The sequence below is a fragment of the Hemiscyllium ocellatum genome, chromosome 35 (assembly GCF_020745735.1).
Source record: "Hemiscyllium ocellatum isolate sHemOce1 chromosome 35, sHemOce1.pat.X.cur, whole genome shotgun sequence".
NCBI lineage: Eukaryota > Metazoa > Chordata > Chondrichthyes > Orectolobiformes > Hemiscylliidae > Hemiscyllium > Hemiscyllium ocellatum.
The window spans coordinates 25328002-25344236 of record NC_083435.1 but is presented as its reverse complement, the minus strand read 5'-3'; the positions used below and the strand labels follow the sequence as shown (position 1 = coordinate 25344236).

Sequence of the window (16235 nt, the reverse complement as noted above, 5' to 3'; positions counted from 1 at the left end):
GAACAGTGTTCCTAGCGACCTTATTAGATTACAACTAACATAATGTGGCCTTCTAACATGAAAAGGTTCCCCACCTCTGTCCTAAATTAATATCGTCCCATTTGCCAGCACTTGGCCCATATCCCTGTCAACCCTTCTCATTCATGTCACCATCCAGATGCCTTTTAAATGCTGTAATTGTACCAGCCTCCACCACTTCCTCTGGCAGCTCATTCCACACACGCACCTTAGGTCTCTTTTATATCTTTCCCCTCTCACCCTAAAATTACGCCCTCTAGTTCTGGTCTCTCACCCCAAGGAAAACACTTTGGGCTTCTCACCCTATCCATGCCCCTCATGATTTTATTAACCTCCTCAGCCTCTGATGCTCCAGGGAAAACAGCCCCAGTCTATTCAGCCTCTCCCTGTAGCTCAAACCCTCCAACCCTGGCAACATCCTTGTAAATCTTTTCTGAACCCTTTCAAGTTTCACAACATCCTTCCAACAGAAGGGAGACCAGAATTGCACGCAATATTCCAACAGCGGCCTAACCAATGTCCTGTACAGCCACAACATGACGTCCCAACTCCTGCACTCAATACTCTGACCAATAAAGGAAAGCATACCAAACGCCTTGTTCATCAACCTGTCTACCTGCGACTCCAGTCTCAAGGAGCTATGAACCTGCACCCAGAGAAAAGAATAAACTATAAAAGCACGTGCGGAACAATAGTGGGTGCAACTGAATGAGACAAAGGGAGAAGTTCAAGTGGCAGATAGACATCAGCATGGACACACTGCAATGACTGGTCAGTTGGGAGATCTATATAGTTCTGAAATGTCTCTTATTATTACTTGAGAGAGGGTCAGGGAAGGATGTGCTCCAAGTATTCACTTATTGGTTCCGGGTGCTCGCTCTGCTGTTTTGTCTGCTTTCAGATCGTAATGAATTTGAATTAGAATTGGCTTTATTGTCACATGTACTCAAATCAGCCCAGTGAAACGTTTACAGGTTGTCACTTATAGCACCATTTTACGTACAAAGGTACCTAGGCACAGATTCTTAGGTGAAAATTGTCAGGGGCAAAAAAAAATAGAAAAACACAAGAGTGTCGGAGAAAGCGTTTTGATAGAACCCTTACATTGTGGAAGCAGACCATGCAGCTTATCGAGTCCAAGCCAACCTTCAGAGAGCAACACACCCAGACACACCTCATACACCCAGTCCATATCTTTGGACTGTGGGAGGAAACCGGAGCACCTGGAGGAAACCCACGCAGAACATGCAAACTCCACACAGACAGTCACCCAAGGCTGGAATCGAATCCGGGCCCCGGGTACAGTGAGACAGCAGTGCTAACCATTGAGCCACCAGCCACCCACACTCTGCAAGCTTCAATATCTGGTGGGCTTGATGGTTCAGTTGGATATTTTCCTGCGTCCCACCCCCAATATTGTACTGTTCACATTTTCCTTTCCAGCTGAATGGATTAAGCCAGGACAGGCTCCGATTTCTGCTGGTTCAAACCTTTGATCTCTTCTGTTTGTGTTTTGGTGTTTTCACTGGAATAATAATCCAGGGGCCCAGATATTACCACGATCACAGGCCAGCAGAAGGTGGATTTAATCAATAATGAAAATAAAATTGGCTTTAGTTACTGTCAGTGAGCATCAACTGGTCATAGAGGTGTACAGCACAGAATTAGACCCTTCAATCCAACTCAATCATGCTGACCAGATATCCTAAACTATTCTCGGCCCCATTTTCCAGCATTTGGCCCTTATCCCTCCAAACCCTTCCTATTCATATACCCATCCAGATACTTTTTAAATGTTGCAATTGTACCAGCCTCCACCACATCCTCTGGCAGCTCATTCCATACACCCTCTGCATGAAAAAGTTGCCCCTTAGGTCTCTTTTATATCTTGCCCCCTCACCCTAAATGTTTACCCGCTAGTTCGAACTCTCCCCCCACCCTGGAGAAAAAAGACCTTGGCTCCTCACCCTATCCGAGGCCCTCATGATTTTATAAGGTCACCTCCCAGACTCTGACGGTCCAGGGAAAGCTGCCCCAGCCTGTTCCCAGCTGGTTCACCGATGACCCCCCCCTCCCCCCCGAGGGTAGGAAATTGATTCAGTCTGGTCTGTACGTGACTCCACACCCACAACGACGTGGCTGACTTTGAGCTGCTCTTTGAAAGTGACGAGGGCGCTATTCAACTTCAAGGACACCTCGGAATGCACGACCAAGACAGACTTTATCCCATATAATACTGCATTGCCACATGGGGGCGCCTTGGTACTGACAGTTCGATGTCTACATGAATGCGGGATACGCACATCCGACCTTGATCCTGCCTCATTTCTTCAACACCTCTTGGGATCTGAGGAGGGGCTTCTGACAGGGACTCTCAGGGCACATCGGTAGTGTCCCTATCTCTGAGCCAAGTGGCCGGCGTTCAACCCCCACCTTGTAACAACAGCCCCGACAGAAAATATCCGCAGGGGGCTATCTTCGAACAAGTGCCGCCCTGAATTTGTAACCTGCTGCGGCTTATTTCCATTGTGATTCCTTTCCCTTGCGCGTGCCAGGGGTTTTGAAGGCTGCTGGTGTCGTGGAGAGGTACTGTGGAGAGTCCAACTGGATGGAAGAGTGTGGCAGGAGACGCTTGGCCTCGTGTGTCTATTCTGACTCTTTCGAAGGCTGTCACCGCTTTGGAAGAATTATTACCATTGCAGCAAACCCTGTAATGATTTATCCAGTTTCCTTTGGGAAATTCCTGTTTTATCAGCTTCCATCACTATTTCCGTCAGTGCACCGCAGACTATAACAACTCATTGTGTAAATGTATCCTCACAACGCCCACAACGCCCTTAAACCTGTGTCTTTTTGGCCTTTGGAAACAGTTTCCCCTTACTTAAAAAAAATCCTTCTCTATTTTGGACACCCCTCCCTCCAGCAAATTCCATCTCAACTCTGCTCCAGTGAGAGTTATCCCAATCTCTCCACGTTTGCTTCATTGCAAACAGCATTCTAGTAAATCTCCTGGGCACCCCTCCCACACGGTCCGACATCCCTTCCTAGAGTCTGGTCCCAAATCCAACCAGGAGCCAACAACGAGTTCAGGGTCTGTGTGGGTGAAAGGCAGGAAAGTGGAGTTGAGAATTATCAGCTCAATTGTGATTCCATTGAAATGCGAGAGGGATAGGACTCAAACTGGGGGCCGAATGGACTACATGCGCTCCGACATCTTAGGATTCCTACTGCAGTAGGAACGGGTGGCCATGTGCTTACAAGTCATCAGTTGGAGTGTCCACACATGAAAGACATTGAAGAAGTGACAGCGAGGGTCATGGGAAATTCGTACAAACATTCTCAGTCAAATGAACGCAATCTATTTGGTCATCTCATCTGTGCCATTCCGTCCCTTCGACGTTCCCCCCATCCCCTGCCTTTCCGTTTTTCCACAAGCCACCCTCGCATGCCCCTTCCCTTCCATTGGCATGTCACCCCTCCCATGCCTTTCCAACGCTCTCACACACCACCCATTGCTTCTCTTCCTACCCATCCAATGTGCTGGCCTTTTCATTGGGAAAAAGACCCAGGTATAAGGACAGAATTCGACACCCCTGGGGTGGCACGTTAGCTCAGTGGTTAGCACCCCTGCCTAACAGGGACCCGGGTTCGATTCCAGCCTCGGGTGATTATCTGTGTGGAGTTTGCATGTTCTCCCTGTGTCTGTTTGGGTTTCCTCCAGGTGCTAAATAATGTGTTGCTGGAAAAGTGCAGCATCCAAGGAGCAGGAGAATGGACGTTTTGGGCATAAGCCCTTCTTCAGGATTCCTGACGAAGGGCTTATATCAGAAACGTCGATTCTCCTGCTCCTTGGATGCTGCCTGACCTGCTGCGCTTTTCCAGCAACATATTTTTCAGCTCTGATCTCCAGCATCTGCAGTCCTCACTTTTTCCTTCAGGTGCTCCAGTTTCCTCCCGCAGTCCAAAGATGTGCAGGTTAGGGTGAATTGGCCATGCTAAATTGCCCCATAGCATTCAGGGAGGTGTCAGTCAGGTGAATTAGTCAGGGGTAAATATAGGGGAAATGGGTCTGGGTGGGTTTCCCTTCAGACGGTCAGTGTGGACTTGTTGGGCCGAAGGGCCTGTTTTCACACTGTAGGGATTCTATGATCCCGAAAAGAATTCGGAGACTTTTGTCGGTTGTAAGGCACGGAACTGAGCCTCACACATGGCTGGTGTTACGGTCAACTGCCCAGCCTCCTGAACACCACCATCTGAAAGTGCCCCTCCACGCCCATCACCATCCTGACTCGAGAATATCTCACTGTTCGTTCACAGTCGCTGGGTCATAATCCTGGAACTCGGGACCTACTGGAATTGTGCGCAACATCTGCAATGAGTCAGCTCACCATCACCTTCTCAAGGGCAATTAGGGGCGGGGAGAAAGGCTGGGCCTACATCCCACCAATGAAAACAAGCCTCCACTATCAAACAATGACTCTTTGCTCCCTCAAGTGCTTGTCTAGTTCCCCTGCAAAATTTGTCTATTTACCTCAACCACACTCTGTGCGATGACAAGTTCCCCATTCTCACCACCTTGTTCTGGGTAAAGTTTCTTCCGAATTTGGGACAGATTTCTTGGGAACGGTCTGACGTTGATAACTTCTGGGTTTGGTCTTATTTTTATTGGGGGGGGGGGAACTGGTGTAGGGGGAATATTCTCACTACATCTACCCAATCAAAATCTTTCATCATTTGCAAAGAGCTTTGCTGGGTTTGCTGTTTTCGAGAGCGCGCAGCGGGAGGCTGTTAGTTTGAGAGGGGAATGGTGAACTAATTATAGTCGTAGTGATGGCTGCTTCAAGTAAGGTTGACTGAAAGGTGAGGCAGACTGAGGGCAGTTAGGGCAGACACTGCCTTCCTTCAAGAAACAAGGGTGTTGTTTAAAAGGGGAGCAAAAAACACTTTTGACTATAACCCCCTCCAGAAGTGGTCAGCACATAGTGCCTTCGAGACCCCATGGGAAAAGGGGGTGGTCAATACTGTGGTATGGTTCCCCGAGCAGACTGTCCCAGTCATTTGGCAGAATGCCTCATCGCCAGAACTTTCCAACAAGCACCAAGACATCGCTCAGCTGCTGGTGAGAAGGGCTCTGTCTGTCAGATCTTTCATGGACACCCTTTGGTCTGTGCCACCACACGCTGGCCTCAAAGCAGCTGTCGAGGGGGTGGGTACAGACTGTCAGCCATCTCCCTCTGGAGTGTGCCTTTGTAAAGGGAGTCTGGAGGGAGATGCAGCGGTTTATGTCGAGGCTCGTCCTGAGCAGCTCCGTGACTCCGTGCTCTACGGGCTGTTCCCCAGGACACACACACCAAGACAAACACTGACTGTGCCTGGAGGACCGTCACCTCGGTGAGAGACACTCTTTGGTCTGTCCGAAACCTGTCGGTCTTCCAGAGCAAGGAGTTGACCCTGACCAAGTGTTGCAGACTGGCACATCCCAAGGTCCAGGACTGTGGGCTGAGGGACGCGCTGAAGCTTGGGGCAGCTGCCGCCAAGGGGCAGTGGGGACAGACCACTGTGTGGGGCTTTCCTGCTGAAGCGCTCTGCTTTCAGTTATCAGACCCTCCCGGTGCCTCAAATGTATGTAGATATAGTCTTGTACAAGTAAGAAATGTCTTTGGTTTGGATAATTGGAGAGGTGGATCTCAAGCCTGCTCCCTGCGGATGCAGGGATATTGAACATTGAATTTGCAAGATTAGTGACAGTTTGTTTGCAAGATGGAGTCAAACTCCTTCAGACGCTACTGTACAGAACTGAATTGGTTCAGGTGTTATGTGTGGAAAGATATTTTGATGAATAAAGTACATTTTTGAAATATAAGTAAAAGGAGTACCATCTACAATAATGTCCCCGCCAAATCACACACCATCCTGACTTGGAATTATATTTCTGTTTCTTCAGCTGGGTCAGAGCCCTGGAACTGCCTTCCTTACAGCACTGTGCGTGTACCTAACCCCTCTCTCTAAGGACAGACGCTTACAGAGAAGAAAGCTCATCATCGCCCTTCCCAAGGGCAATTAGGGACAGAATATAAATGTGAGCCGAGCCAGTCGTACCCAAGAACACGGGCTTTGGATAGGTAGCTCCAAACAGGATTTCGCTCTGCCCTTTCACAGCTCCTGAGGTCTATTTATTGCACAGGGAGGTGCATTCAGGACAGCGGTGCAGCCTCCCACTCCCATGTCTCTAAGGGGACAGAGGTTTACTGGGCCTCCAGGATGCTCTGCCTGGTCCTACGTCGCATAGTGGACTCCAACACTGGCTACATCCGAGGTGCAGGAGAGTCGACGTTTCGGGCAGAAGTTCCTGATGATGAGCTTATGCCTGAAACGTCGACTCTCCTGCTCCTCGGCTGCGGCCTGACCGGCTGTGTTTTTCCAGCGCCCCACTCTTTCTGACTCTGATTCCCCGGCATCTGCAGGCCTCACTTGCTCCATCACTACGGATCAGCGAACTGACTAAACCGAAAAGCAACCCAACGAACGGCGGGTGCTCGAAGTCAGAAACTGAAACCAAAACTGCTGGAGAAACTCAGGCAGCATCTGCGGAGAGAAACGTTTCGGGTCCAGTGACTCACCTTCAAGAACGGACGCGCGAGCATAGGTTCAGGGTGAGAGGGGAAAGATTTAAAAGGGACCTAAGGGGCAACTTTTTCACGCAGTGGGTGTATGGAATGAGCTGCCTGAGGATGTGGTGGAGGCTGGTACATTTACAGCAATTAAAAGGCATCTGGATGGGTACATGGATAGGAAGGGTTTGGAGGGATATGGGCCAAGTGGTGGCAAATGGGACTAGATTAGTGTAGGCTATCTGGTCAGCATGGACGAGTTGGACCGAAGGATCTGTTTCCGTGCTGTTTATCTCTAGGTCTACGACTGACCAGCCACTTTCCGATTTCTCTGATTCTTGACGTTAGTAACTCGAAAAGCAAAGAGGTGACAAACGCACCGTCTTATTTGCAAAAGGTTGTGCACATGCTATTTGTTGGCTTCTTTGAATCTTTTTTTTTAATGCGTCCACACACCGTCACCCAACGGAACAAGAACAGGGTCTGTGAGTCACAGACAGAGACACGGGGCGGGAAAGACTCTCAGGGCTAGGAAAATTCCAGATGCAGAGTTGCGCGTTGCCCCCACCTCCCACGTCGCTTGCCTCCCCGCAACATCAACATCCTGAGAGCAATCGGCCGAACGCCCACTCACCTCCACGTAGTCCTTCACAGCAGTGTCTAACATCACCAGGTCAGTCAGGAAGGTCCCAAGGTATGGCACAGTGCCCTGAACGACGTTCTGCAGAGACACCAACACAAAGAGAGACAACACTGAGCGTCCCTGCTACCTCGGTCCTGTCGACACCTGAACTCACCAGTGGGCAGCGTCTGCTGCTCTCCTCCCCCCACTAACCCCTCCCCTCCCCCGACTCGGTCTTCACTGTGCGCCTAACACGAGTGGAACTCAGTACGGCCCCACAATGTCTGGGGGCAACAGGTCGCCGGGGACTGACGTAGTCATACAGCATGGCAGCAGACACTTTGGCGCATCCAATCCATGCCGAACATAACCCCAAACTAAGATACAGGTCAGTAGTGCCATAGAGATGTACAGCAAACAGATCCTTCCATCCAAGTCTCCCATGCTGACCAGATATCCTAACCTAATCTAGTCCCATTTGCCAGCACTTGGCCCATATCCCTCCAAACCCTTCCTATTTATATACCCACCCAGATGTCTTTTAAATGCTGTAATTGTACCAGCCTCCACCACTTCCTCTGGCAGCCCATTCCACACACACGCACCACCCTCTGTTGTCCCTTTTAAATTTTTACCCTCTCACCCCAAACCTATGCCCCCTAGTTCAGGACTCCTCCACCCCAGGGAAAAGATCTTATCTATTTACCCTATCCAACCCCCTCATGATTTTATAAACCTCTATAAAGTCACCCCTCAGCCTCCGACGCTCCAGGAAATAACGCCCCAGCCTGTTCAGCCTCTCCCTGTAGCTCAAACCCTCCAGCCCTGGCAACATCTTTTCTCATTCTGCTATAACGCATGTGTATTGTTAATGCAAAGCGTGATTGACGAATTGTTTCTAAACCACGATCTTTCAAAGCGTGTATAGGTTATAACGTGATTTCACCCCCATTAGATAAATGGTGCTGCTATTACACAAGTTTCTGATAAGACTAGACTGCATGAGGATGGAACTACTGCATTATAGCAGAACCCCCTCATCCAACCTTTATAGGTGCGCCAGCGAGCGCATTCTGTCTGGATGTATAACCACCCAGTATGGCAACTGTACCATTCAAAATTAGAGACGGTTACAGAGTGGTGAACGCAGCCCGGACAATCACAAAGGCCAACCTCCCATCTATGGAATCCATCTACCAGGCTCCACTGTCAGGGAAAGGCCGCCAGCATTCTCAAAGATCCATCCCAACCTGGCAATACTTTTCTACAACCTCTACCATCGGGGAGAAGGTACAGAAGCCTGAACACACGCATCGGCCGGTTTCCAAACAGTTTCTACCCCACTGTTGTCAGAACAGAGAATGGACTCACAAACTCTTAACATTCGCCTGTCCCTGTGTGTTTGTTTTTGCCGCTGTTTCCCTATTATTGACTTATCTCTGCTATTTAACTCTGGGATCTGCCTGTATTGCTCGCAGGACACAGCGTTTCACTGTGCCTCGGTACACCTGACAATAAACTCAATTCAGTTCAATTCCGAAAAGTCTTTAAAACATTGCAACTGCACCCACGTCCTCAGGAAACCCTCTGTGCAAACAATTTTCCCCTCATGCCTTTCTTAAATCTCTCTCCTCTCACATTAAAAAATGACCCCCTTGTGTTGAAATCTCCCATCCCAGGGGAAAACCAAACACCTGCCATTCAAGCTGTCTATGCCCTTCATGAATTCATACAACTCTATAAGGTCACCCCTCAACCTCCTACACTCCAGGGAAAAAAGTCTCAGCTCCTCCTTATAACCCAAACCTTCCACACCTGGCAACATCCTGGTAAATCTCTTCTGAAGCCTCTCTCACTCCACAATTTCCAGCCCCTGTCCATTGCAACTGAACAGCCATGTTCAAGGCCAGCTCACCACCACCTTCTCAAAGGGGCAACTAGGGATGGCCAGTAAATGCTGGGCCCAGCCAGCGACGCCCACGGCCCATGAATGGATTAGAGAGAAAAAAGATCAAAACCGTGCTTGTGAAACCTGAGAGGGAGGGGGAACCCTCAAGGGCGTAGTTGCCTAGCAACGAGACAGGGATGGAGGAGCGAGTTCAGGAGGCTGGATTAGCAGCAGCTTTGAGGATGGGAGACGATACACCTCACTGAGGTAAGGCTTTAAGATGCAAATGTTTCCTTTTCTTCTTGGCTGTTTCTTGTGTCGCTGGGTTTTTTAAAAATTCTGTTTCTTGTATCTAAGATGGTTGTTGCTGTGAAATTCTGGTTCTTTGTACCTAAAATGGCGGCACGCGTTCACCGTACTCCTGTATTTGCCAATGAAACCTAATTGGAATTCTAGCGTCTCTGAACAGGAATAGACTGTATTATAACCGCTGTTTGCTTTATAATATAGGCTTGGATATATACCCATGTCGGTTGTGACTGCTCAGAAGGTATGTCAGGGAATGTTCCCCAAGTGCCCGGGTGGATGATCAAACCTCCATTAACACTCAGGGAACTTGACACCATCCAGGCTACAATGAGCTGAATTACCAGCACACTAACCATCGCTATGGTGAGGCGACGGCCTACTCATATTATCGTGGGCGGCACGGTGGCACAGTGGTTAGCACTGCTGTCTCACAGCGCCTGAAACCCGGGTTCAATTCCCGACTCAGGCGACTGACTGTGTGGAGTTTGCACGTTCTCCCTGTGTCTGCGTGGGTTTCCTCCGGGTGCTCCGGTTTCCTCCCACAGTCCAAAGATGTGCGGGTCAGGTGAATTGGCCATGCTAAATTGCCTGTAGTGTTAGGTAAGGGGTATATGTAGGGGTATGGGTGGGTTGCGCTTCGGCGGGTCGGTGTGGACTTGTTGGGCCGAAGGGCCTGTTTCCACACTGTAAGTAATCTAATCGTGGACTATTAATGCTAAAGACCTAGATAATGTTCTGGGACCCTGGGTTCAAATGCCACTGAGGCAGATGATAGAATCTAGATTTAATTTTAAAAAAAGAGAAATCTGGAATTAAGAGTCTCATGATGATCATGAATCGATTTTGGGAAAAACCCCATCTGGTTCACTCATGCTGCCTAGGGAAGGAAGCTGCCATCCTGATCTGATCGGACCCACAGCAGTGTGGTTGACTCTCAGCTGCCCCTCTGGACAATAAACGCTGGGCCCAGTCAGTGACATCCCGGTGAGTGATATTAAAAAAATAATTCACTCTCTCCAAGATGGGTATCCAACGCTGGCCTCACCAGCAGTGTCCACATCGCCAGAATCAATAAAGAGTGGATTTTTCTCACGACGTTCAGCGGGGGCAAATATAAAAGTAGTTCGCTGGTTCAATGCAGAGCTCAGAGGGATCCGGGATGTGCCATTTGACGAATTACAAGAAGTTAGTGTGCAGGTACAGCAAGTGATTAGAAACGCGAATGGAAATCCTAAGAGGGGTCAAAGGGTTGTGAGACCTCACTGCACCGTACAGAGGTGGGGACCAAAATCTGACATATCATGTACTATGTTGGACAGCCTTATTTGAAAGGGGAATTGAGAGACGATACACTTGAATAGCTTATATAGTGAAGAAACATTCCACGGCATGGGCCGTTTAAGGTAAAGGTGGATTGCTGAGTAACAGAGGAGCTGAAGGTCAGGCGGACAACAGAAGTCAGGTCAGCCAGACCAGCCATGATTATACTGATTGCTGAACAGGCTCAGACAGCTTACTCCTGGCCCCTACTCTGCACAACACACAAGGGGGACCTTGTTATTTTCTTTCGGGGGTGGGCTTCCGGATAGCAATCCTGAGCTGCTCAACTTTCCAGTCATGTCTGCTCCAGTTTCCCAGGAACGGTTTCCACCCTGGGCCCGTATAAATGCACAGATAGCCATAAAAGCTGCCAGAGATTCAGGGCCCACCCTGATCGAATCGGTACCGTCTCTCGCTTTCAACTGCGTCAAGATGTTATGAAAGGAGACTTACGGGAGCTTTATGGTCTTTCAGCCTTTTTGGGTGTTTCTTGTCCAACGTGGCGAACTTCGACGTTCCTTCCTGCAAAACCGTCAAAACAAGGAGACGCTTTTTAAAATAAATTTCCCGTCTGTCAGAAACTTCAGCTCAGAGGCCCAGGACGTATCTCCCAGGATGGGTTCCACTAATCAACGCCAATGTTACCGCGACAGGCATCTGGGGAGATGCCAACCATCACCGAACACAGAACAGTACAGCACGGGGAATGGACCCTTCAGCTCATGAGCCTGACGCCAAATTAAATGAACCCCTTCTACCTGCCCATGGTCCATATCCCTCCAGTCCTCGCATACTCACACACTTATTCAAAAGCTCCTTGAACACCCCTAACATATGTGCCTCCACCACCATCCTTGGTTCCAGACTCCTACCACTCTCTGTACAAAAAAGACTTGCCCCCTCACATCTCCTTTGAACTTGCACCCCCTCCCAGCCTCACCTAAAATGCCCCTCCAAGGGGAGGGGGGGGGGGTCATCCGTGGAGAATGGGCACAGTTAGTGCCAGCCAGAGGCGTAACCTGGCTAAGGGGGTGGAACCATGCATGCCAATAGGAGACTCAGTACGAGGGCAAAGACAGGAACTCCGATCTGAGGGAAGAGGGTGAGGGGGTTCTGTGGCCTGAATTTCCACTCCACCCCAGGGGCTGGAGACCACAACAGCAGAGTGAGATCGGGAGCTGCGGCCACTCATCCCAGAGAAATAGTGCCAGGCGCAGAGACAAACTGGGCACAGATTCTGCCTCACTACAGCGACACTTTGGTCAAACGATGAAGAGGTGCCAAGGAACAAGAAAAAAAAGGCACATCCACCCACCACCCCCCAACCCCCAACCCACTCAAACCTCACCCCCTCCTCAAGGTCCCCTCATGCACTCTCCGTTCCATGTCAGTACCCAACCATATCACTTCATGACCCCCCCCCCACCACACACACATCTGTTCCCCCATGACATCCGACACCCCCACCCTGTTCCAATCAGTTCCCCAAGTCCCCTTTACAGTCCCTACACCAACTGGGTACTGGTTGATGCCAAATCATGCACACCTCCCCTTTTTCTTACCCATGCCCGGTAACCACCATGAACCCACCTCAAACCCCTTGCTGAAATATTCTTCATCCTAAACGATAAATGCATGATTTCAAGCGATTAACTGCTCTCATTGACAAAATCTCATCCACTCCATTCATCTTTCTTGCATCCTTTATGAAAATTCATATCTCCACTGAGGAGGAGGAGACAATGGCCGAGAGGTATTATTGCTAAACTATTCATCCAGAGACCCAGGTAATGTTCTAGGATATGGGCCAAGTGCAGGCAGATGGGACTAGTTTAGTGTGGGATGATGGTCGGCATGGACTGGTTGGGCCGAAGGGTCTGTTTCCATGCTGGATGACCCTATGGCTCGAGTTTGAATCTTGCCACTGGCTGATGGTGGTACGCGAATTCAAGAAAACTTTGTCATTAAGAGTCCAACAATGACTATGAAGCCATTGTCAACTGTTTTAGAGTCATAGAGATGTCCAGCACGGAAACAGATCATTCGGTCCAACCTGTCCATGCCAACCAGATATCCCAACCTAATCCAGTCCCATTTGCCAGCATTTGGCCCATATCCCTGTAAATTCTTCCTATCCAGGTGCCTTTTAAAGCGTGTCATTGTACCAGCCTCCACCACTTCCTCTAGGAGAAAGTGAGGACTACAGATGCTGGAGATCAGAGTCGAGAGTGTGGTGCTGGAAAAGCACAGCAGGTTAGGCAGTACCCGAGGGGCACTGATAAAGGGCTTATGCCCGAAACGTTGATTCTCCTGTTCCTTGGATGCTGCTTGACCTGCTGTGCTTTTCCAGCACCACACTCTCCACCACTTCCTCTGGCAGCTCATTCCATACACGCACCACCCTCTGCGTGAAAAGGTTGCCCCTCAGGTCCCTTTTATATCTTTTCCCTCTCACCCTAAACCTATGCCCTCTAGTTCTGGACTCCCCAACCCCAGGGAAAAGGCCTTGTCTATTTATCCTATCCATGCCCCTCATGTTTTATAAACCTCGATAAGGTCACCCCTCAGCCTCCGATGCTCCAGGGAAAACAGCCCCAGCCTATTCAACCTCTCCCTATAGCTCAGATCCTCCAGCCCTGGCAACATCCTTGTGAATCTTTTCTGAACCCTTTCAAGTTTCACAACATCCTTCCCATAGCAGGGAGACCAGGATTGAACAAAGCATTCCAAAAGCGGCCTCGCCAATGTCTTGTACACCTTAGGGAAGGGAAATCTGGCTTCCTCACCTGGTCTGGCCTACACGTGACTCCAGACCCACTGCTATACCTGGGTCTCTGGATTAGTAAACTCGCAATAATGTTGCTAGGCCATCGCCTTCCCTTAGCGGTGCAGTGGTAGTGCCCCTATGTCTGAGTCAGCAGGTCCATGTTCAAGTCCCACCTGCGCCAGAAGTGTACCATAACATCACTGAACAGCTTAACTGGAAAATATCAGGACATGAGAATTGGTAGCAGTACTCCGTCTCAACCACAAGTCCTGACACCTAGAGGACAACTCCTGGTACCTTGTGGTAGTGGTAAATACTACCAGTTTGAAGTAAGGTAAGGCCACCATTGTCCTAACAGACCATGGGGCTGCACTCACATTAGCGGGGGGGGAGAGAGAGAGACAGAGAGAGAGAGAGAGAAAGAGAGATGACTAGAGGTGGTCTAAGCCAAGGATCACCATGCCTCAGGTGAGTGGGAGGAGTTGAGGAGTAGAGACCTTCAGAACCTCTACCAGTGTGGGAACTGAACCTGCACTATTAGCATCACAAACCCGCCGTCCAGCTAACTGAGCTGACTGACCGCAGGAGCGGCACGCTGGCTCAGTGGTTCGCACTGCTGCCCCACATCGCCAGGGACCCGGGTCTGATCCCACCCTCGGGTGAATCTCTGAGTGGAGTTTGCAAGTTCTCTCCATGTCTGCGTGGGTTTCCTCCCACAGTCCACAGGGTAGGGTGAATCGGCTGTGCCAAATTGCCCATAGTGTTCAGGGCTGTATAGGATAGGTGGGCTTGCCTTGGGAAATGTGGGGTTACAGGGATGGGATGCTCTTTGGCAGGTCTGTTCAGACTCGATGAGCCGAATGGCCTCCTCCCACATTGTATGGGTTCTATGACCCCATCCTCCCCAGTATGTGGTACAGAGTAGCGATTGTTTATAGCAGTTTTCGAAGGGGTCCAGTTCTCAGATAACAAGGCGGTTCATTGCAGGATCGCAATCAGGAAAACTGCATTTAGTCAGACATTCCAGGACCTTCAGAGAGCTGGAACAGATACATCTGCTCCTTCCGAAAGCTAACTTGGAACAATCAACCCACAGACGGTGCGTGGCTTCAGGAGAATCAATGGAGCCCAAGTGATGTCAACGGTAGCCCCATTCAAAACTAACACATAGCAAGACAGAAACAGAAAATAAGAACAGGAGTAGGCCATTCGGCCCTTCGGGTCTGCTTCGCCACTCGTGATGATTGTGCCTCATCATCCGATTACCCTTGTCCCCCCGTCCCCTTCTATATCCAACTCGGTCTCGGAAATATGCAGAATTCTGGTCTTGCCTGCTTTGCCCGGCTGAGAATTCCACAGGCTAACCACTCTGTGAGTTAACAATAAATTTTTCCTGATCTCAGTCCTAAACGGTCCACTCTGTATCCTTAGACTGTCACCCCTGGGTCTGGACTGCCCCAGCCACTGGGGACATCTCCTTCCTGCATCTACCCTGTCCCGCCCGGTTAGAAATTTTATAGCTGTTGACCAGACTCTCCCTTATCCACGCCAGTGAATGCAATCCTAACTAACTCAACCTGCCCACTGCCATCGCGTCAATCAATCTATTCAAAAGTAACCATTTGGACCTGCCATTTATTGTGTATAATCTATGGGTATACGTGTTATGGACCAGGCTAAACCACTCAGAACATTCTGAAGCAGGCAACCCAGACCATAACTTTCCATTTTGCTTTGGTAAGTGTACAGTGAAAATTACACAGAGTAAGTTAGCGAGGTTGACTACCAGGTTTTAAAACAGACAAAAATGCATTCACTAAATTACACAAAACACAAAGGACAGAATAAAGAACCTCTACAGAACTCAGTCTATCCAAACTAGACTTAACTATGCTGTTCCGAATATACACAACAGACCCAATAAGTAAACCCCCTTAAAAAACAGTAAAAAGGGAACAAACTCTTACAGGTTAAAGTTAGAAAGGCAGAAGGAGAGATAGAGACAGAGCTTTGCAGTCTATTTCTACACAATTCACTGCTGAACTCCTAACTAGTTCTGGACTGACCTGCTCAGCGAGACATCTGACCACTTCCCTTTCATTATACAGGTCACTTCTAAAACATGACCACTTTGTCTCATCTGTTCACATATTAACAAAAAGGCCTCTCAATACCCTTTAATCTCTCAACCAAACCAGTCTAATCAGAAGCAGGAGCTGTTTACGACCGCTCTGAGAAAAACCAAGGACACAGAATTCCTGAGAAAAGGAACTGCTTTTAGAGAAAAGGGACAGGCTTTGTGTCACCTCAATCTTCCCGTTGGTGTGTCATTATCTAGCTGCACACTAATATTGAGCAGAGAGAGCTGTATCTTCCAGGTCCAAATCCGAATTCCTTACCCTGATTAGCAGCTCCCGGCTTTGGGAATAATTGTTCTCCTCCGAAAAGATCTCTGACAGTTCATTGTAACTCCGGAAGATTTCTCTGGAAATGGAGGCAACACAAGACGTACTAATTAGAGAGTGATAATTTTGATCCTTGTCTCTCAGGACTGGAAATGCAAACGGATCCAATTTATCGTGACACTGTCTGCCCGTGAGGTGCCTCTTGGGAATTCTGAGCTGCCGACTGTCAGTTGGAGTCTGCGGAATTGTCCCCTCTCCAGATGAGAATCTGGGAACAGAGCTCCAACACTGAGAA

At 49.2% G+C, this 16235-nt stretch overlaps 1 protein-coding gene across 5 annotated transcripts in view; it reads right to left on the bottom strand.

The window, feature by feature from the left end:
• Positions 1–16235, bottom strand: part of LOC132832895 (ral guanine nucleotide dissociation stimulator-like) — a 219862-nt gene that overhangs the window by 21968 nt on the left and 181659 nt on the right. For all 5 annotated transcript variants that reach the window (XM_060851104.1, XM_060851105.1, XM_060851107.1 and 2 more), the window contains 3 exons: positions 15935–16019; positions 11222–11290; positions 7264–7350 (listed from right to left, as the gene is read on the bottom strand). In XM_060851104.1, the coding sequence (XP_060707087.1) occupies positions 7264–7350; positions 11222–11290; positions 15935–16019 (241 nt within the window). The remainder of the gene's footprint in view (positions 1–7263; positions 7351–11221; positions 11291–15934; positions 16020–16235) is intronic.